The sequence below is a fragment of the Anolis carolinensis genome, chromosome 4, assembly GCF_035594765.1.
Source record: "Anolis carolinensis isolate JA03-04 chromosome 4, rAnoCar3.1.pri, whole genome shotgun sequence".
In the NCBI taxonomy this organism is placed as follows: Eukaryota; Metazoa; Chordata; class Lepidosauria; order Squamata; family Dactyloidae; genus Anolis; species Anolis carolinensis.
Genome location: NC_085844.1, coordinates 61,127,385 through 61,148,902, shown reverse-complemented (window position 1 = coordinate 61,148,902; position 21,518 = coordinate 61,127,385). Strand labels below are relative to the sequence as shown.

The 21,518-nt window shown below is 38.1% G+C and overlaps 1 protein-coding gene across 20 annotated transcripts in view; it reads right to left on the bottom strand.

Annotated features, from left to right (window-relative positions):
• The window catches only part of ptprm (protein tyrosine phosphatase receptor type M), a 541,643-nt gene that overhangs the window by 231,632 nt on the left and 288,493 nt on the right, over positions 1-21,518 (bottom strand). For all 20 annotated transcript variants that reach the window (XM_062980499.1, XM_062980500.1, XM_062980503.1 and 17 more), the window contains exons 8-11: positions 20,120-20,428; positions 17,325-17,434; positions 6,167-6,368; positions 4,176-4,278 (exon numbers count right to left, since the gene is read on the bottom strand). In XM_062980499.1, the coding sequence (XP_062836569.1) occupies positions 4,176-4,278; positions 6,167-6,368; positions 17,325-17,434; positions 20,120-20,428 (724 nt within the window). The remainder of the gene's footprint in view (positions 1-4,175; positions 4,279-6,166; positions 6,369-17,324; positions 17,435-20,119; positions 20,429-21,518) is intronic.

Here is a 21,518-nt window from a genome sequence, read left to right as displayed (position 1 = left end):
GAGGATGATGAGAAAGGGCTATCGCAAGCAGTTATTTGTCTGTTTTAACTCATAAGCTTTGCAAACATTTATGTGCAGCTTATTTCGCTACTCTATTTAGAAGTATATATACCGCAATAATAATTGAAACTAAACTCCCCAAACCTAACAGTTTGATTTTTTTTGAGATTTATGTTCACTTTGCATTAACTTGTAGCTGTTGGGTCTGGATGGATTCTATAAATGTATCAACATTTAAACAATTTGTACTGCTAAAACACAATTTCTTGAATATGTTCCAAGTGTAATGGTAAAGGACAGCTTCCAAACAAAGTTAAAATAGAGCTCTGACTTTTAATTTTCCCCAGGTGTAAAGAGAAAAGTTAGTAAAGCTGTAAACAAGTAAACCCAGACAGTAATGTGCTAGAATTTGTGCTTACTTTCCTCTCCCTTTCTCCCACTATCCATCAGAGAAATTAAAGATTTTTATGTGACAGAGCTGATGTGTTGATCAATAAAATGACAACAATCATTTACACTGAAAAGTTTAGCACAGTTCCAAGAATCTGCATTAACCATGCTGGGTGGTTACAGCAGAATCAATAGACAGCCATTGCACTTAGTGAAGTGCATAAATAAAGTGCAGCTACACTTTTCTGCTCCGCAATGAATACAGATTAAGAAAACCAAGTACTGGGAACTTCCCATCCTCTAGGAAAGAGCACAGATAGGGGATTCTTGTCCTCTTCCTGTTTATTTAAATGAGATTTGAGTAAACCAAGTTTCCAGCATGAAGTATCACTGATGCTCACTATTTGACAACATAATATAAAATATGTCATATCTGTAGGATAATGAAAAGAATATTTTTGTATTTATTCTTATAACTACTCTGTAGGGTAGGTCATTATTATTGCTGAAGAGAATGGGCTAAGGTATCTTGCTTTGTCTGAGGGCCAGTCTTACACATAATTTTCATTGCAGGTTCATGTACCATTGTGTATGTCGGGGGAGAGAATTGTAGCAACAAGAAAACACATCAGAGTGGAAACTACCTACCCTGTGCTCTGTTATTGTATCAGTTCTCTGTTTTAGTATTCTGCTTCTGAAGCTGAATTGTCAAAAATAAAAAGTGTAGGAGAGACTAATATGTTTCATGTTTGCTTCATGTAGACAACTTTGAAGGGTCTACAGTATGCAGACACTTAACAGGCTACACTAAGTCTTGAGAAAACCCCATCTCTTGAATTGAAACATACTCAAAAATTAACCAGAAACCCACTTTTTTTTTCTTGGCTGTGGGGAGATTTGAAGCCCTCTGCAACATGGTTCAGAGCAGAACTACTGGTAAGCTGTTTTGGTTCCCATACTGGCAGAAAAGTAGGATAGAAAGATGGAATATTTAAATAAGTAAATACATGCTGAGAAAGTGACTGAAGACTACATATCGTCATAGTTCCTAATTAGGAAAATTCTTCCTTTGAGTTATGCTTTAAATAATGAAGAGTTAGTCTTTATCTCTGATTTCCATGGGACGGAGACAGTCCTGGTTGCCATTACAGATGAACTTCGTTGCCAGTCTGATAGCGGCGGATCAGCGCTACTGGTACTTCTCGACCTTACCGCAGCGTTTGACACCGTTGACTATTCACCGTCTCGCCATGTCCGGAGTTCGCGGTCAGGCCCTCAATTGGTTCAACTCATTTCTGCGAAACCGGAGCCAATGCGTGGAGTATATGGATCAAGTCTCTGACAGATCTCCCCTCCTATGTGGGGTACCCCAAGGTGCAATTCTCTCCCCTCTTCTCTTCAACATCTACGTTAGACTCCTTGCTAGTTTGGCTCAGAGTTTCGGCCTAGACTACTATCAATATGCGGACGACACCCAACTCCTTCTGCGCTTGGAGCCTGGAGCAACGTCAATACCAGACAATTTCACCTTATGTCTGGAGGCTCTGTTGAACTGGCTATGTGCTAGTAGACTGAAGGTGAACCTGGCGAAGACTGAGATTCTCTGGCATGGTCGCTCGACTGGTCTGACCCACTTGCTACCCACCTTAGATGGTGCTGCCCTATCTCCTTCGCCTACCGTTAAGAGCCTGGGTGTCGTTTTAGATTCGCAGCTGACAATGGAAGCTCAAGTCGCTGCTGCCAGCAAACAGGCCTTTTTCCACCTACGACAAGCGAGGCAACTGGCACCCTATCTATCTGATGAGGCTCTAGCAACAGTCATCCATGCCAGGGTCACGTCTAGGCTGGACTATTGCAACGCCCTGTACGTTGGCCTTCCGATGTCCACGACCCGAAAGCTTTGCATTGTTCAGAATGCGGCAGCCAGGCTACTCACAAGAACACCCATGAAATGCCACATAACACCAGTGCTGCAGCATCTGCACTGGCTTCCAACTGATTACCGTGGTCTATATAAGATGCTAGTTCTGACCTTTAAAACTCTTTACGGCCAGGGCCCTTCGTACCTTAGGGACCGTCTTTCCTTCTCCTATCAACGGAGGTCGCAACGACCATCCCAACGAGACTTACTTTATGTACCGGGTCCTAGAGAAGTGCACTTGGAAAGGACAAGGTGCAGAGCTTTTTCTATTTCTGCCCCTGCCTTATGGAATGCCTTGAATGAGTTAGGGCCTTTTACCCTAGCACTCAAGACCTGGCTCTTTACTAGAGCTTTTAATCTATGTTAATTTTATCAATATTTGTATGTATGTATTTTTATCCTTTACAATTTTATCTTGTAAATCGCCTAGAGCATCGTGGATTGAGGGCGATTAATAAGTAATTAGATGATGATGATGATGATGATGATGATTTCGTCCAGCCAGGCAAATTAAACCAAACACACAGGTTTATCATCTTGCTATTATATCAGCAATTGGATGGCAAAGGGGCAGATGGAAGGAACAGGTTTGCTTGCACATCTATAGGTCTGTGTATGTATGCGTCTTCAAATTGTATGTTGATGTATGGTGATTTCATGAATTTAATGGCATTTTCTTATGTAAGAAATACACAGAGGTAGTTTTTCCACCTTCTTAGTATGAAATATAGCCTACGCTACTTGCTATTGGTTGGCCAAGTACTAACTAACCAGCGCAGACCTTTCTTAGCTTGCAAGATCATATGGAATCTGTTGCCTTGAGGGTATTTAGACCATAATGTGATGACAGAGTATTTCTGTACTGATATTTCCTTCTTACTGCTAACATGATCTACATGACTACTACAGTATCATCTCATCATTTTACCTGGGTCTTAAAGTTGAATCCATTCAATGTTTTAGCTCTTACAGCTCAAACACAAGGATACGTCTCTTTTCCAGGAATGAGCAGTTATTTCTTTTCTGAAAGATGTACATACCCTCTTGCATTTAAACTTACTTAGTTGTGAAAAACAAAATGGCACATGATTATCTCTCATAATAATGAGAATGAGGATGAGGTACTACCTTTTAAAAATTTGCAAGAGATTACCAATAATTTATTTTATTGCAACAAGAATACTCTAAACACAGGACAGTATTATCCCTCTGTAGCAGATTACTGTTGAAGAACTTGATATGTCTAAGAACTCCTAATACACTCACAGTAAATGAACTGAGATTGGGATCTTCTTGATTTATTACTCAGCTTCTTAGCCACCACACAACATAACTTCCTAGAACAAGGTCCTAAAAACATCAATCTGGAAGTGTTTCTTATTGCTGCCTACCTACACACATTCCTTTTTCCATTCCATTTTGATTCTGACATATTTTGGTTTTTAAATGTCCCAACTTGTCTCAATCGATTACATGAAATAATGGTGATTAAACCCACAGGTGGAAAAAGAGGGAGAGTGGTTACTGAAAACACCGCAGTAGAGGATAAAAATAATGATGCGCCCTTGAACTCATAACACTGCAGTAAGCAATTACCTTACAGAAATAAAGAAGCCACCCACATAACAGCACAGCAGCTTTGTTCTTTATTTTCAAAGACTAAGCTTTGAAATCCTCTACACAATACCTGAACACTCCACATCAAAGGACTTCCTTTCTTGTCTCTTATTTAATTTAATTAGAGATAATGCAAACATGGATTTAAACACTGATTGCTGAGTTAGAAAAGAATCCCCAGAAAACACTGTCAAGAAATTAATCGATTTTGTTTTAATCTTGTAAAGCTTCCCTAGCACCACCATACCTGACTGGAGCTCCTCTGCTCTGTGCAGGTTTCAACAGAACTGTCACCGTACTGTCAGTTTGATTTAAAGGTGTTTCCAGTTCATAGGGCGGCATGGAAGGTGCTAGAAAAACAAGAACAGAAGAAGCAGACTCGTTTAATTTGCAGCTTTCATTCAATCACAGAAACTTTTACAATCTGGGTTATAAAATGTCCTTCGCAAAGAAATGGTACCTTAAATCAGAGCCTTTTGCACACAGATAATACGTGAAAACAACCGTTAAAATGATTAGACAATAAAGGAGCCAATCAATGAGGTAAGCTCTTGAGTTCATACACACCTGCTTTTGGACACCATTCTGCCAATTAAACACTTAGAATGAGTTCATGCATAACATTAGTTCTAGGTGAACTGAAGTTATCAATTCATTGTATAGCGCATCATTCATAGTCAGTTATTGCATGGATTATTGTTTTTTCTTGACCCTAAGGTCAGTTATACCCCACAGAATGACAACTTTGTTTTCTAAGTCATTAGCACCATCTACGGAAGGAAATTTTACTTAGACTGTGGGGTGTTAAGTTTGAGTCCCGTTTTTTAAAGCATATAAATGTATTCAATTTTTGCACGTATAAAGTAATGATAGCGAAATATGTCCACTCTCTTGATGTTACAACAGATGTGGTAAGAAAGAAAGTTATCTTGTCCACTGTTCTCTAGATCCTGTGCACTAACTGCACATGTATAGGGTTTCTGCACCAGACTAGATATATCTAACATACTATTTAAGACATTGTGTGCTTATAAGATATGAGCATGGCACATGGAAATTTTCTAAGAAAGCCAAATATGCACAGAAGGTGGAAGCAAAAGAGGAGACATAATTTTAATCCCATTCTATTTATATGGGATGATATACATGTGATGCCTCCAACAATAGCAAAAGGAATGATAATTGCTCTCCCGAAATCTTTTAAAATCTGCTCTAGATGGATAGGTGAACACTCAGAGTGATGAAATCCACTCACATAATTCTGGATTTTGCTTTTGTACTGAAAGCTGTGTACTGAAGTTTAGGACATGTAAGATTAGATACACTGTTTCTGTAGTCCTCCAGACTCAAAAAACCTTTTTGCTCTAAAATGTCCCATAATAACCTCTAGGATTGTGAAGGACATTCCTATCATAGTTGGACAACACCAGAGTTCCCTCCCTAGGTAAAAGCAAACAGTGACTCTAAATTGTGCTTGGGGGCATTTGGGTATTTTTTTAAAAAAAAATTGTGGAAACAAGTATAGAGAAAATTTGACCCTCTGTAGGCATAATGTGGCCTTCTAGGTTTGCACAGTTGTCAACTCTTGGGATAAATGGACACAGATGACACCATGAATGACTACATCATTATCTCAGCTGGTAGTAAAAAGTGCAAGGCCAATTATATCAAACGCATATTCAAGTAGAAAAAAAGAGAGACCTATAGTATTTCATCACATAATAGTCACAATTGAACAATAATCACACAGCCCATTTTGGGTCCCAATTTTGGTATTTTAAAATTCCTTGCGTAATAGTTGCACCCTTGACTTACCACAATGTAAACAGTCTAGTGTTCCATGTGTCTGGCTGCCCTGTGCCAAACAGCTTTACCTACACTCACTTGCCCACCCATCTGCCCAGCGACCCACAACTTCACTCACATGAATGCTCATAAACTGACCCAGCCACACACATGCTTAATCCTCCTGCTCGGCCACTCCCTTTAAGGAACGGCACTTCAGAGGATGGATAGGCATGTAAGTTGTCGGGTGGGCAAGTGAGTGAGTGAAGGAGTGGGCAGAAAGAATAAATTCTTTCTGAATTTGTTTTGGAAATCCATAAACATTTTATTTATCTCAGAGTATTTTCTGTCATGTTCCAAATGTATTAGATAAAATATATAAAATTATAAGTATGCTGTAAAAATACAATACTTGATGGAACAGAACATTTTTTATTTAAGTTCAAAAAATACCTGATATCTTTGTTGTGAATTGACTTGTAACAGGTGGTCCAAACCCCTTCGCTGTACTGGCTCTGATAGTGAAGGAGTAAGTGGTCCCAGGATACAATCCAAAAAACAAATTGTGTGTTTCATTCCCATGTTTTGGAACACGTCCACTTTGGTTAGATAAATCTGCTTCTGGGTCAAAGGAGCTGACAGCTTTGTAGGTGATCTACAAAAAAACCACAAAGTTATAAAATATCTTCAGCAGTCGGGAAAAGATTACATTTTTAGCCAGTAAACCCTTGTGATGTGTGCACTGTCAGACATTTTATGATAAGTTATCTTGCTCCCTTATATGCTTCAATTCCAGAATCCAATGAAAGGACAAAGACAATGCTGTTATGAGTTATTACTTTTATAGATATAGAGGCTTAAGGGTACCTAGATTATGAGTGTAAAGGCTACAGTTCAGACTTAATCTAATATGTTTCCATTGCTGGGTTTTTATCTTGTAACTTTTAGGCAGGGGTATTGCACTGCTATTAGTTTTTCACGAAGAATAAAAAAACAATAATGAAAACAGATTTAAGAATGACAAGGCCATGGCTATATTTTAGAGTGCTCTATAACTTGATTTTGTACTAAAATGATGACATACGTCGATGACATAAATACATTTACACTGATTCCTTTAAAACATGTAAAGAGATAGAAGAAAAATATGGCTTAATGCATATCAAAGGAGTTTTGTCTAGAAGAACTGAAGAGCTGGGCAATTTTGAGATGTTTCTCCAATACTGAAATAGTTGGCTATAGGATAAAATGGTAACATTCATGTTTTACTTAACCATTTTATGCTATAATCCTCATACAAAGATGCTGTTCCTTCATCGTATGTCTAGCCTCAGAGGGGGAGAAACAGAGTTGGACATGCTTCCATCTCACTTGGGTCTATAAGCAGAGGAAGGTCCTCAATCCATTTCAACTGCCAATGCTTCAACATCCAAGGGCAGATGAAGAAGCAAGAAAAGCAAGCAGAGCTCCATCATGGGAGGCCAAGGAACAATTCCTGCCTGTAAGGCTTACAATCTGAAGATATGAAACACACAGAAAGGAGATAGCAAGGAGGCGGGGATTAAGTCCAACTACCATTGCCCTAGTCATGGAGAGAAGATGAAGCTTAATCTCATCCCCACTGCCATCTCATTTACTTGTGTGTCCCATCTTTGCATTGAAAGCCTGAGGGCATGAAATTCTGTTTTCTTGTTCTTATTCTAATAAAGCACAATGTACAGTGATTACACTAAATAAATAAATAAAAATGATAGTGTCATGCCCAGTTCTATAATTTTATTCAAAAACATTTTGCAATCAATATCTTCACAACTATGTGAGATGAATCTGTAATATTTCATTTTTACAAATCAGAACACATGATAACATCAAAGCCAGGCAGAACTAAATAAGCTCCAAACCAATATGTTACAATATATATCACAGGTTGCAAGTTTTATCTCTCTTGATGTATTGTGTATAGGCAATGGCTTTCTAGCAAAAGATTCTGGGTTTGCTAGCCTAATTTCTCCTGAAAACACAACATGCTGAATATCTAAGTGCACTTTACCACAAAACTGATCTATTCTACTCTGGACTTTTGTATCATCATAGTTGTTAAGTTAATGGCAAAAAACAAAAAACAAAACAAAAAACAGTTGAGTAATTTTTGCCAAACAATCATTTCAGCCAGTTGCCAACACAATTTAGATATAAAAACAGATAAATCATAGTGTGGTAAACAGTGTTATGCTTTCATTGTCTCTCACTGCTCCTCCTTTCATCCTTTGCACATTTTCCTAGGTGGTGTAGTTCCTATGTCAGTAGAATGTTGAAATCCAGGTTTTAATATGAATATTAAGGAAGTTACCCTAGGTATGAACTTCTTTTAGAAGTAAGATATAAGATATAAGAGCTATCTAAGATGCTAAATCCTTTTTTACTTGCTTGAAAACTATTCTGCATTAGAAAGTAGACTGCATGTTAACTAAACAGATAAATCCAATGCCAGATCCTGTTTTAATAACTTGGCTTAAATGAGACACTGTAAGGTCCTCCTATAATTGGAAACCAAGTTATAAAAGTTCCCAGTAAACCAAGTTATTAAAATGATTCTTATTCAGCACTGGCTGATAAGTTCATTTAGGCTAAATCTGTATGAGGGCTGCATCCCACCTAAACTATGCTCCAGTTTGAACCCTTTATTGCTACACATACTTGTTCTTTTCTAAACTAAAATCAAATTGTAAAGCCATGTGGGGTCTCCATCATGCAGGCACACCAATACTTGCAGGTGATCACCATATTGCTTTATGCAGAAGCTTCAGCCCGCAAAGGTGTTACTTTCACCCTCTCCAATATCTCTAAATGGGGATGACCCTTCTCCAAGTGTGGACAGAACCACAGCCTTAACAACACAATCCTATGCATGCACATTCCTAAATCCCACAGAGTTTAGTGGATCTTAATAACAACAACAACTTTATTTTTGTATCCCGCCCCATCTCCCCGGAGGGACTCGGGGCGGCTCACATGGGGACGAAGCCCAGTAAATCATAAAATACAGTATCAATACATTTAAAACAAAAACATATAAAACAAGCATGTAAAACAAGTATATAACCAGCAAACATAATGAACAATATAAAACACTGTTAGAGTATTCAATGGGATTTTATTACTAGGAAAGTAGATATGAGATTGTATTAGTCTGTAATTCAGGAGAACCCCACCACTGCACTACTCAAAAGGACATCTAAAGGCAAGCAGAGTTTCTGATTCCAAGCTCCACATATGTATGTAGTGCAAAGACAACAACAAGAACAACAATTTATTGATTAGCCAGTTGGCCTTATCAAAGACAGACAACAACATACAACAAAAACAACATACAACATACATCTGGTTCACTTAAAATAAAATACAGATATACAGGTGTCTGCCTGCTTGGTGCCAATGTAGTTTAGCTAAAGATCTATGCATCAACTATCCTCATCTCCCCTGCACTGCACCCCAATTTGATCTATGTACTCTGATCTCCTTTTAGCAGCTTTAAACAAATACAGGGCCACTTTTGTTGTCAGAGTGGGGTTATAACTGGCCAACAAAAATGAAGTTTTGGCCTCAATAACCCAGCTTGTTTTATTACCAATAAAAGGCCATAAGTATTGTTTCCTTTCTTTTTTATATAGGTTACAGTTGTGCAAAATGTGGTTCAAATTTTCAGCTTCAGAGCTGCCACAAATACATAATCTTTCTTCGTATGGGATATGATTGAATCTGCCGTGTCTCTCCATGGACTCTATTTGTTCAAATCTTGCCCTAGTGAAAGTGATTCTTAGGTGTCTTGGCATATCTGCTTTTAAGTACAGTGCCCTCTGGAAATTACGTTTAAAGCATCCTAACCACTTCAGAGATCCTGTATTAGACAGGGTGGCTATGTCTTTTTGGGCTTCAATATCTAGAATTCTTTGGATTACTGTCCTTTTTTCGGCATCCCTATTCTGGTCTGATGAAGTAAATTGTAATCCACAGGAGCAAAGAAACCTTGATAGTTGTTCTGTCCAGGAGTCTTGGTTAAAGCCATTAGATTGTTCTAAGAAGTACAATTTTGGCAGTCTGTTATTTTCAAGATTTTTTATTTTAGCCCAATAGTTAAAGGCCCTGATTTTGGCGAGACCTTCAATAGAATGTATTTCTAACTCTGCTCTAACTGCGGCAGCGGTGGTCTTAGCGTCAACGCCAAGTATCTGTCTTAAAAATTTTGATTGTGTTTGTTCTAGGATTGGTAGTTTGCTTAGGCCCCAGATTTCTGCTCCATATAATATCATGGGGAGGATTTTTGCTTTATAAACTTTGATTATTGGAGTTAAAGAGCCAGGATATCTATGGGTTAGCAGTAGTGCAAAGAGGAAAAATGTTGCTGGCTCTCTCAGGCTACTGTGTAGATACCGCCGGGTCTCCTGACATGCTCGTCCTACCACTGCAACACTGCATTTTTCTCCAATACAAATTCTGTCTGCAAAGCACATAGGAAAATGGAAAAGATAACACCAGTTCTTCCTCAAAAGAATGGAGGTTTTGAAAAATCGCTTCAAAGCTTTCAGGCACGTAAAAATCAAATTTCAAACTGAATTGGGAAGACAATGCCAAGCTTGAGATCAAGGTAAACCTGGCTCATTTTCCCTGTTTAGATTAAGCTAGGGAAATGCTTTCTTCTTCTTCTTCTTCATTCACAGTCGTTTACGACTCTTTGTGACCTCATGGACCAGTCCACGCCAGAGCTCCCTGTCGGTCGTCGCCCCCCCCCCCAGTTCCTTCAAGTTCATGCCAGTCACTTCAAGGATACCATCCATTCATCTTGCCCTTGGTCGGCCTCTCTTCCTTTTTTCTTCCATTTTCCCCAACATCATGATCTTTTCCAAGCTTTCCTGTCTTCTCATGATGTGGCCAAAATACTTCATCTTTGCTTCTAATATCCTTCTCTCCAGTGAGCAGTTGGGCATTATTTCCTGGAGGATGGACTGGTTGGATCTTCTTGCAGTCCAAGGCACTCTCAGGATTTTCCTCCAGCACCAAAGTTCGAAAGCATCTATCTTCCTTCGCTCAGCCTTCCTTATGGTCCAGTTCTCGCATCCATAGGTTACTATGGGGAATACCATTGCTTTCACTATGCGGACCTTCGTTGCCAGTGTGATGTCTCTGCTTTTCACTATTTTATCGAGGTTGGCCATTGCTTTCCTCCCAAGAAGTAAACCTCCTCACTTTCAGCCATCAGAGTGGTATCATCTGCATACCTAAGGTTGTTAATGTTTCTTCCAGCAATTTTATCTCTGGCCTTGGATTCGTCAATCCCCGCACATCGCATGATGTGTTCTGCATACAAGTTGAATAGGTAGGGTGTCAGGACCCAGGCTGCAGAACACCAATAACCATGCGCAGAGACCAGAATCTATCTAATATCTTTATTAAGGAAATATATAAAGTCAATAAAAACAAGTGTAGAATATAGTTCAGAAGTAGACCTTTCAGGAAAGGTCAAATATAGTCCAGGAAAACAATGTCCAATATGTGATATTAAAGTCCAAAGTTATAATCCACTTCACCGAAACACACACTATATGGCAAGCAATAGTGTGGGGAACTGTCCATAGTCTTTGAGGCTTAAGGTAAATCCGAAGGAAACTGGAAAACAAGGCTTGAATCTGAGAAGCAAGGTCCGTGGTTTAAAACGCAAGGCACGGCAAGACTTGAAACTTGGCAAGATCAAACTTGAAACAAGGCAAACATGAATCAAGAACTGAGTCCATAGAAGTCCATGGTACAAGGCAGGGCTGGAAACTTGATCCGGGAACTGGGAACTGGAGTACGAAGTCTACACACGATCTCACTCCTCAAGCTGACGAATTGACTCCGCAAGGATTTCTTTGCGGGCAAACACCTATATAGGATCTTGTTTTCCCGCCAAGGAACACTTTCCCTGGGGAACAAGAAACGAAACCTATACTGTGTCCAGATGCATGACTCCTTAAAGTTTCCCAAGGGAAACAGACTTAATCAGCTAATTGTCTGGCAGCTATCCTGGCGCTCCGGCGAGTCGCCTCTCGAGCGCCTCTGTCTTGATTATAATAATCCCGGCGAGAAAATGGGGGAGATTTCTGCTCGAGGCTTGTTTGGCTAATTTCTTGTGGCCAAACATCCTGCAGGTGCAAGGGCTCCAATTCTGGCTGAAACGGTGGGAAACCCAAGTTTTCCTCTTCATCTGCCACAATAGTGCTAGGAACGGGACTACATGGCCCATGAGTCATCACATAGGGTGAAAGTATACAGCCCCGCTGCACTCCTTTCCCAATCTTGAACCAGTCTGTTGTTTCGTGGTCTGTTCTTACTGTGGCTACTTGGTCTTTATACAGATTTCTCAGGAGACAGACAAGGTGACTTGGTATCCTCATACCACCAAGAACATGCAACAGTTTATTACGGTCCACACAGTCGAAGGCTTTAACGTAGTCAATAAAGCAGAAATAGATTTTTTTTTGAAATGCTTAATTTATTTAAATACAGTAGCTTTCCAATACTTAAAATTTTTATCACTTTTATAAAAAAAAACCCAAACCAAACAATTAAAGCAGTTTTATATCCTAGTTTGGAAGGAACTCTTAAATCTGTTTGCCAGTTCTGTGTGTCACAGGAAAGTATAGTTTAACCAAGTAAGTTATCTTCCCTGAAGTTGGATGTATCAAGGGAAAGGGAACATAAGAACTAAAGAGTCTGAACTGTGTTTGCTTGATCAAAAATCTTAAAATCTCAGCTGGGATACTGCTGAACATACACAGCACATGATTTGCGAATAGTGTTAGTGGAATTTAAACAATTTAATGGTTTAAAAATTATATCCTGCAGTAATATTGTTGTTGTTGTTGTTGTTATATTTATTTATACTCCACATTTCTCCTCAAGGCAGCTAACAACCCACACTAGACAAGTTTATGCAATTCAAAAGTTTAAAAAGCAATTAAATAGTAACAGTGTGGGAAAAATAAAATTAAAATACAGTAAATACACTAAAATGGCCTTTAAAACTCATTCCCCACAGAATTTACAGGACCTTAATTTCTGAATGTAAACTTCAAATTCACAGGCCTGCAATGAAAAAATGTTTTTCATTACTGTAGCTGTTTTTAATGTATATTTGGGTACTGAATATACGTGAAGATCTTTCACATATTTCATTTCTAATTTCAATATTAATTTCATTAAGTCATATATTACAATACAGTAGAGTCTTGTTTATCCAACCTTCGCTTATCCAACGTTCTGTATTATCCAACGCAGAGTGCCTTTAAGCTGTCAATGTTTTTGTAGTCAATGTTTTCAATACATTGTGATGTTTTGGTGCGAAATTCATAAATACAGTAATTACTACATAACGTTACCGTGTATTGAGCTGCTATTTCTGTCAGTTTATTGTAAAACATGATGTTTTGGTGCTTAATTTGTAAAATCATAATGTAATTTGACGTTTAATAGGCTTTTCCTTAATCTCTCTTTATTATCCAACATTCTGCTGGCCTGTTTATGTTGGATAAGCAAGACTCTACTGTATTAAAACATCAAAGCAAGTTGTGAAAAAATGCCTGGAAGAAATCAGAGCTAGAAAGTCAAATTCTTATAAAACCAGCATATTATTGTTTAGAAAATTATAATTTAGAAGTTTGTCACCATCAGTTTTTCAGCCCTGTGTTATGAGTAGCGCCAAACTTACTATACAAAAGCTGACTAGCTTATGGGTGTCATTATGGGTGCGAGTTAGCTGTACATAGAAATCAGCAATAATAACAATATGAAACCCATATCTACAGGGAAGACATTCCCAGGCTTTGTATGGATATGTGAAATTGCGGATAATAGCGAATCTTGTAGAAATGAAAGACTCTTGGCCCAAGAATCCTATAGAGTTGTGCTGGACGACATGGATAAATGAAAATGCAGATACTGGTTGTACTGTATACGTAAATATAATAAATACTTAACAAAACTGCACAAAGAAGTGATGATAAATTATGGTAAAAGAAAACACCTTTGGTGAAGATGTGAATTACTTTGGAAATCTATGTCCAGAGCTTTGCAATTTACAATGGTACAGTGAGAACATTAGCTTCTTCAAAGTACTACAGAGTGAGACTCACAAACAAAACTTCCAGTAAAGCCAAAACCAATTCTGCACAGGTCAACTACAGGTTAAATTAACTTCAATGTAGCAGTGACCCAGGGTAAGCTTACAATTTTCAGAAGCTCTCAGTTTTGACCTTAGAAATTATAAAAGGTTAATAGTAAGCTGAAAGTTTAATTCAGAATAGAAGGTAAGTTTTAAAAGACAATGCACTATATTTCACTTAAATGTGGTTATGGGTGTCACCTACAGGACTCTGACATTTGGAACACTGCGTACTCCCAACGGCTTAAGCAGATGTGGCAATGGTTCTTTAGAAACTCTCTGATTTGTGGTGAATAATGTGGTGGTGACATACAGCTTAACTGACAGGCACAATATATTTGTTCTGACATTGTTTAAGTGTTCTTGGTAGCTCATACGTCTTAATGAGGCCCTGACTGCTCATGCATCTCAAGTCCCTTCTTAGTACCTGATTTCTAACACCTGCCACACTATGCTAGAAAATGCATGGGTAACATGGAGTTGTTGTGTGTTTTCCGGACTGTATGGCCATGTTCCAGAAGTATTCTTTCCTGACGTTTCACCCACATCTATGGCAGGCATCCTCAGAGGATGTGATTCCAGCCACGAAAGCCTTCGACAATGCATGGGTAACATGTTCACAGTGCAATGCAACATCATGATCACACATACATTGGGTTAGTACTGTAGTCCCTTTCAAATGACATCAAAATGTTACTCAATTGTTCCAGAAACTGACACCATCAGAAGATTTTCCCTCTCCCCCAGAACTACTTTATTTGCAATCACAGATAATGTTATAAGCCAGCAAATGCACCAAAATAACTAGTATGTTGTAATAGGTACAAATGCTGTTGTAATTAGTATCCTTATGGGAATATATATCCATCTGTCTCGTACAGGATATCATGTTGCTTTGTATAACTAAACTACAAACAGAATTTCATGTGTGCCTTGTCACCATTAGATGTACTCTCTAGGATTTTCTAGGTTCTCTAGTGCAGGGGTCCTCAAACTTTTTAAGCAGGGGGCCGGTCCACAATCCTTCAGACTGTTGAGGGGCCGAATTATCATTTGAAAAAGAAATATGAACAAATCCCTATGCACACCGCACATGTCTTATTTGTAGTGCAAAACAACAACAACAATGAAAGAACAATAAAATATTTAAAAATTAAAACAATTTTAACCAACATAAACCTATCAGGATTTCAATAGGATGTGTGGGCCTGCTTCTGGCCAATGAGATAGTCAAGTTAATTAGGATTGTTGTTGTTGTTGTTGTCGTTGTTGTGTGCCTTCAAGTCATTTCAGACCTTGGGCGAGCCTAAGTCTAAAATTATTTATTCATTCATTTACTACATTTATTTATTATATTTATATTCTGCCCTTCTCACCCTGAAGAGGACTCAGAGCAGCTGTATGTACATACAATATATTATTAACAAAGCACAATATTAGCATTATATATTACTATATTGAACTATATCACTATACTGTAATATTATATGTAATATATAACATGTAATTCATATTATTATATGGTATTATTATTAGTATTTCATTGTATAACATGATAATTTATCAATATCATATGTATATATAATATATTATATTATTAAAACTGATATAAAAATATTATATTATAAATGAGGGCGGGGGCCAGGTAAATGACCTTGGAAGGCCGCATCTGGCCCCCGGGCCTTAGTTTGGGGACCTCTGCTCTAGTGCAATCCTATGGCATGCTTCTGCTGGAACTTCACCACAGCATCGCTATGACGACCTACAAATGCTATAGACCTCTCTCAGCATTTTCTCCAGCATGATTTGATAGTATTCCTCCATCTGAAATTGTTCATTTCAATCAGATTTGTTATTATCTGTTATTTTGTCATCCCATGGTAACTCCATCCTGCCAGCTTGCAGCACTTGCATCAAAATGTAAACAAATATGGGCTGATTTGAAGACTAGCACTGCTCCAGCAGATTCACACTAGGCAGCAAGCAATACATAAAGATTTTAAAAACTTGGAAATTGGCACCAAAAGTGGAAGGAAGCTCAGAAGGGAGGGTAGGAAACAGTTTACTAAAATTTACCCAACACATTTAAGGTACAAAAGCCTTCTTCGGGGGCAATTCTTCATATTACTCTACAATTATAGATCTGGTGCTGCCTCCCACTCATTTTTGAAAGATCATCAACCTACATGTCTTCAATATAAAAACCTATCACAAGAACAACCCACTTTTTGATTACTAAGGTGACTATAATTATTTTAACAAATTTCCAGAACATGCGCCTTTTTGTCTTGTCTCACTAAGCCAAATAGCACTGAAAACTTGATAATAAAAAATATTTTTTCTCTCCTTTTATATTTTTGGGCACATGTATTTTTCATAGCATTTTGACAACACTTTCTGCAATTGAAAGAAAAACAAAAGGGCAATTTGGTCAGGTAAGAGGTTTAAAAATGATTATGGGCTGCCAGCATAATACACACGGTCCTTTGTCAATATTTCAGAAATATCTGTAGGGCAGAGGTTCTGTATAGAAGGAACATTAGTTCTTATCAAACGAACACATGTAATTTTGTTGAATTCCAATTAAAGCTTATTTTCTTTAATAGCACCTGTCTGTTATGGAATAAATATTTCAGAAATCTGCTAGTGTTCAGTATTATATTGTCTTTCCCCTTTTTGCACTTGAGTGGGTCTGAAAGCATTGAAATATTCAACTACATAACTGGACAGAATAATATTACATGTTTAGCAAAGGTGGATACCATTTATCTTGATAACAGAATTATCAAATGTTAAAGTAAGGATTTTTTATATTAGATATTATATGCAGGGGAAACAATATTCTTGAATTGAAGAAGAAAGGATATATGACCTAGAAGCTAAGGCACAAACCCTATTTAGACCTCTAGTGTTGAAAAGTAATGAACAGAAGGATGACTTGTATTCATTGCATTTCAATGGTCAGGTGCTGCTGCTTTCATGAATTTCTTAAGTTGAAATCTCCTGGAGACTTCTTCCTTGGTATGTGCGTCTTGTGATTGAAACACCTCCACACACATTTTGGGGCATAAAACAGTGTACTTTGTGGAAAAGTACAATTGTTGTGTGTGGATTCTTTTTGATTGAAAAATAAATGAAACAAGTAAAATGTACACGAATACTGATGAGCCATGAGCAAGAGAACTAGCCAAACCTCAACAATCAATACTTGTAACTAAAACCATCTTTGTGTTAGACCCAGCCTTCTCAGAAGGCTAGCAGAATGTTCAAATAATAAGGATGTATTCCAGTGTTGTATTATGCAACAATAAATAGCATAAGTGTCATCAGATAAACAGCAACAATGTTTCATTAAATCATTTCAGTCTTATGATTTTTATCAAGATTGTAGGCAAAGAAAATGGTATTATATACCTCATATACTGTAATCACACCATATGTCTGGATTGGCTCCTTCCACTGAAGGAAAATCTTTTCCTCAAATGTACTTCCTTGGATAGATTCCAGAGGAACAGCTCCTGGAACTAATAAATAAAAACACAGGATTTTAAGCGAAGTATAATATATATCAGAAATTCTGCATTCAAGTTCTATTGCTAATAATAGGAAAATATGACATTAATTCTTACTGCAATATAGACTATGTAGGGTTTGTTTGGGAGATTTAAAAGAAGTTATGGACTGTCAATAAGAAGAGAAAAATCTACACACTTATAGTCACTGGTTTGCCTTAATTACACTGGTAAAACCATGTGGATTATCAGCAGGCTTGGAAATCATCTCTCTGGTTCATAACCAAGCAAAGCAACATATGAGACAGAAATTTTCAGGAAATTATGGCAATCAGGAACAACTATTAGTTTGAGAAAAGAATATCTACATGAGATATATAATTGAATAATTCTTGCCTTATTTAATGTGTACAGCCGACCCTCTATAATATATCAAGCATAGGTGTTTTGGACTTCAACCAACTCCTATCAGCTGTTTGGAATTGTGGGAGTTGAAGTCCAAAACACCTGGAGAGCTAGAGTTTGCCTATGCCTGCTCTGTTTCACAGAAAATTAGCTAAAAGACACTCCACAAATACAAAACAATGCAGATGCTCAAGTCCTATAAAGGGGATTTATTAAAAAGGCATCCATAGGGATTCAGAGATCCATTCTACACTCCCACACTTCATACACACCCTGGATTGAGATCATAATAAGTATATCTATTGAACTGAATAGTTTATATGTGAGTATGAGGGAAAGACATAGATAGACAGGGAGAGTAAGGGACATACATCTGTAACAAATTATGAAAGGGATATTATTTGAGAAAGCTTTGGATTAGGAGGAAATAGATTCTCTTCTCATTCTTCTAGAGCTGCTTTAAAATGAATGAGTAGAGCTTTCATCCAAAGTGAGACCAATACTGGTGCAAAAGTATCATTCTCACTCTGAATTAGCATTGCACTAGTATGATATATTCACATCTGATATTCTGTTTGATGCCCAAATACAATTTGCATAATTATTTCCAGGTATAAAAAATCACCAATTATGAAACAGTGTTGCTGAAGACACAACAGAGGAGGGAACCAAAGGACACTGCAAAGCCTGAAAACAATGTGTATGTGAGGAGAATATTAGGAACACCCTATGCGAAGCACTCCTCCAGCAAACATTAAAACAAAACAGGTGAACATTTGGTGCAGGCCAAATACAGTAGAGTCTCACTTATCCAAGCTAAACAGGCCGGCAGAAGCTTGGATAAGCGAATATCTTGGATAATAAGGAGGGATTAAAGAAAAGCCTTTTAAACATCAAATTAGATTATGATTTTACAAATTAAGCACCAAAACATCATGTTATACAACAAATTTGACAGAAAAAGTAGTTCAATACGCAGGAATGTTATGTTGTAATAACTGTATTTACGAATTTAGCACCAAAATATCACGATATATTGAACACATTGACTACAAAAATGGCTTGGATAATCCAGAACCTTGGATAAGCGAGGCTTGGATAAGTGAGACTCTACTGTATAGGTATGTATAATGCTTCTACAGGACGAAGGAAGATGCATTTTTTTCCAATTGATCTTTGTTCCTGAAATGCCCCAAAAACGACTCAAGGTGGCTTCATGTAGAACTGTACATGATGCAAAGTAGGGAATTTTAGGGGTAAACTGCAAAATCCTGCACCTACTTTTTCTCAGGGGGCACTTCTACCTGTTCTTAGGGATATGACAAGCTGTCAGTTTTGTTTTTATTGAGATTCCAAGAATGTGACCAGCATTTGCATGTCATCTCAGTTCCAGAGCAGGTTATGAGCCTTTTTCCCATTTGCATAAAGAAATATATCTATTTGTAAATATGTTTTCTAAATTATGCATTTCTTTATGCATTTTACTCACTAATTAAATCTTGTGTGTGTTTCAATTACACACATTTAAAAAAGTCACATTTAAAAAAAATATACGCATACATTTGTGAATATCTTCTCTTAAAAGCACTGCAAGACTCGTTACTCTGTATTTCCACAGGAAAGTATATTTTGTCTGACAACGTGCCATAAATTTTTTTTTCATTTCAGAAGCAACTTGAGAACTGCAAGACACTTCTAGTGTGAGAGAATTGGACTTCGCAAGGATGTTGCTCAGGGGACGCCCAGATGTTTGAGGTTTTACCATCCTTGTGGGAGGCTTCTCTCATGTCCACACACAGAGCTGGAGCTGACAGAGGGAGCTCATCCGCACTCTTCCCGGGTTGGATTCGAACCTGCAACCTTCAGGTCAGCAACCCAACCTTCAAGTCAGCAGTCCTGCCAGCACAAGGGTTTAACCCATTGCGCTACCGAGGGCTCCATGTGCCATAAAATGTGAGAAACAGATAGTTTTGTCAGGAATTTTGAAAAAAAACAACAATTACTTCCCTAAGACCGCCTCAATCCCTTCTATGATCAGAAAAATATTTCTCTATTTCATTCCTAATGTATGCCTGTGAATTACTGCTAATCATATCAAGATCACTTACCTATGTCAGTTATCAGTGTACATCTACTTTAGCTCCTATTCCTCCAAAAGATACCGACTTATACTTACGTGTATATACAGTTTCTTTAAAGAAAAACTAGTAAAACATAAGCACTTCTAAAGATTTGCCTTTTTATTACATTACTAAAGACATTCAGGAAAAAGAAATCCATTTTGCAACTCACCATCTTCATCTGTCTGTACCACAATTTCTTGGCTTTCTTTCCTTCCTTCAGGATTCATTAGAATGAGTTTGATGCTGACATTAGTATAGGGGGATAGATTAGTAATGGTATGCTGAGGGTGCGAGTTGTCAGTATCCCAGCTCACTTCTTCTCTGACTTGTTCTTGTCCACCAGCTTGGTAGCGATAATGGACTGTGAGGTTGTACTTATGGCAACGAGTTACGTTGTAGCCAAATGGTTCCCAAGTGATGGTAATCTGCCAGGATTTGATATCTACAACTTCCAGTTTCCTTGGACCACGTACAGGATCTGTAAAAAAGAAGACTTGATTTTAATCTAAGTGCTTATAGAGTGATATATGATAATAGAATCATGGAGTTGGAAGACACCACATAGACCATCTAGTTCAACCATGCAGGAAAAGTCAATCAAAGTACCCCTGACAGGTGGCCATCACCGCACTCCGAGGCAGTGAGTTCCACTGTTGAACAGTTCTTATAGTCAGGAAGTTCTACCTAATGTTCAAGTGGAATCTCCTTTCCTGTAATTTGAACCCATTCTAGTCTCTAGAGCAACAGAAAAGAAACCTGCTCCCTCTTCCTTATGACAACTTTTCAAATATTTAAACATGGCGATTATGTCTCCTCTCAACCTTCTCTTCTGCAGGCTAAACATCCCCAGCTCTTTAAGCTGCTCCTCAAAGGGCATGGTCTCCAGGCCTTTGATCATTTTAGTTGCCCTCCTCTGGACAAGTTCCAGGCTGTCAATATCTCTCTTGAATTGTGATGCCCAGAAGTGGACACAGGTGAGTTCTCACCAAAGCAGAAGAGAGAGGCACCATTACTTCACTTGATCTAGACCAGTAGTGGTGAACCTTTTAGAGCAGTGTTTCTCAACCTGGGGGTTGGGACCTCGGGGGTGGGGTGGGAAAGACCAGTATTTTCTGTTGGTCATGGGGGTTCTGTGTGAGAAGTGTAGCCCAATTCTATCATTGGTGGGGTTCAAGGGGCTTTTTGTTTGAAGGTGAACTATAAATCCCAGCAACTACACCTCCCAAATGTCAAGATATATTTTCCCCAAACTCCATCAATGTTTACATTGGGGTATATTGAGGATTTTTGCCAAGTTTGGTCCAGATCCATCATTGTTTGTGTCCACAGTACTCTTTTGATGTAGATGAACTACAACTCCAAAACTCAAGGTCAATGCCCACCAAACCCTTCTAGTATTTTCTGTTGGTCATGGGAGTTCTGTGTGCCAAGTTTGGTTCAGTTCCATCGTTGGTGGAGTTCAGAATGCTTTTTGCTTGTAGGTGAATTATAAATCCCAGCAAGTACAACTTCCCAAATGACAAAATCAATCCCACCAGTATTCAAATTTGGCCATATCGGGTATTTGT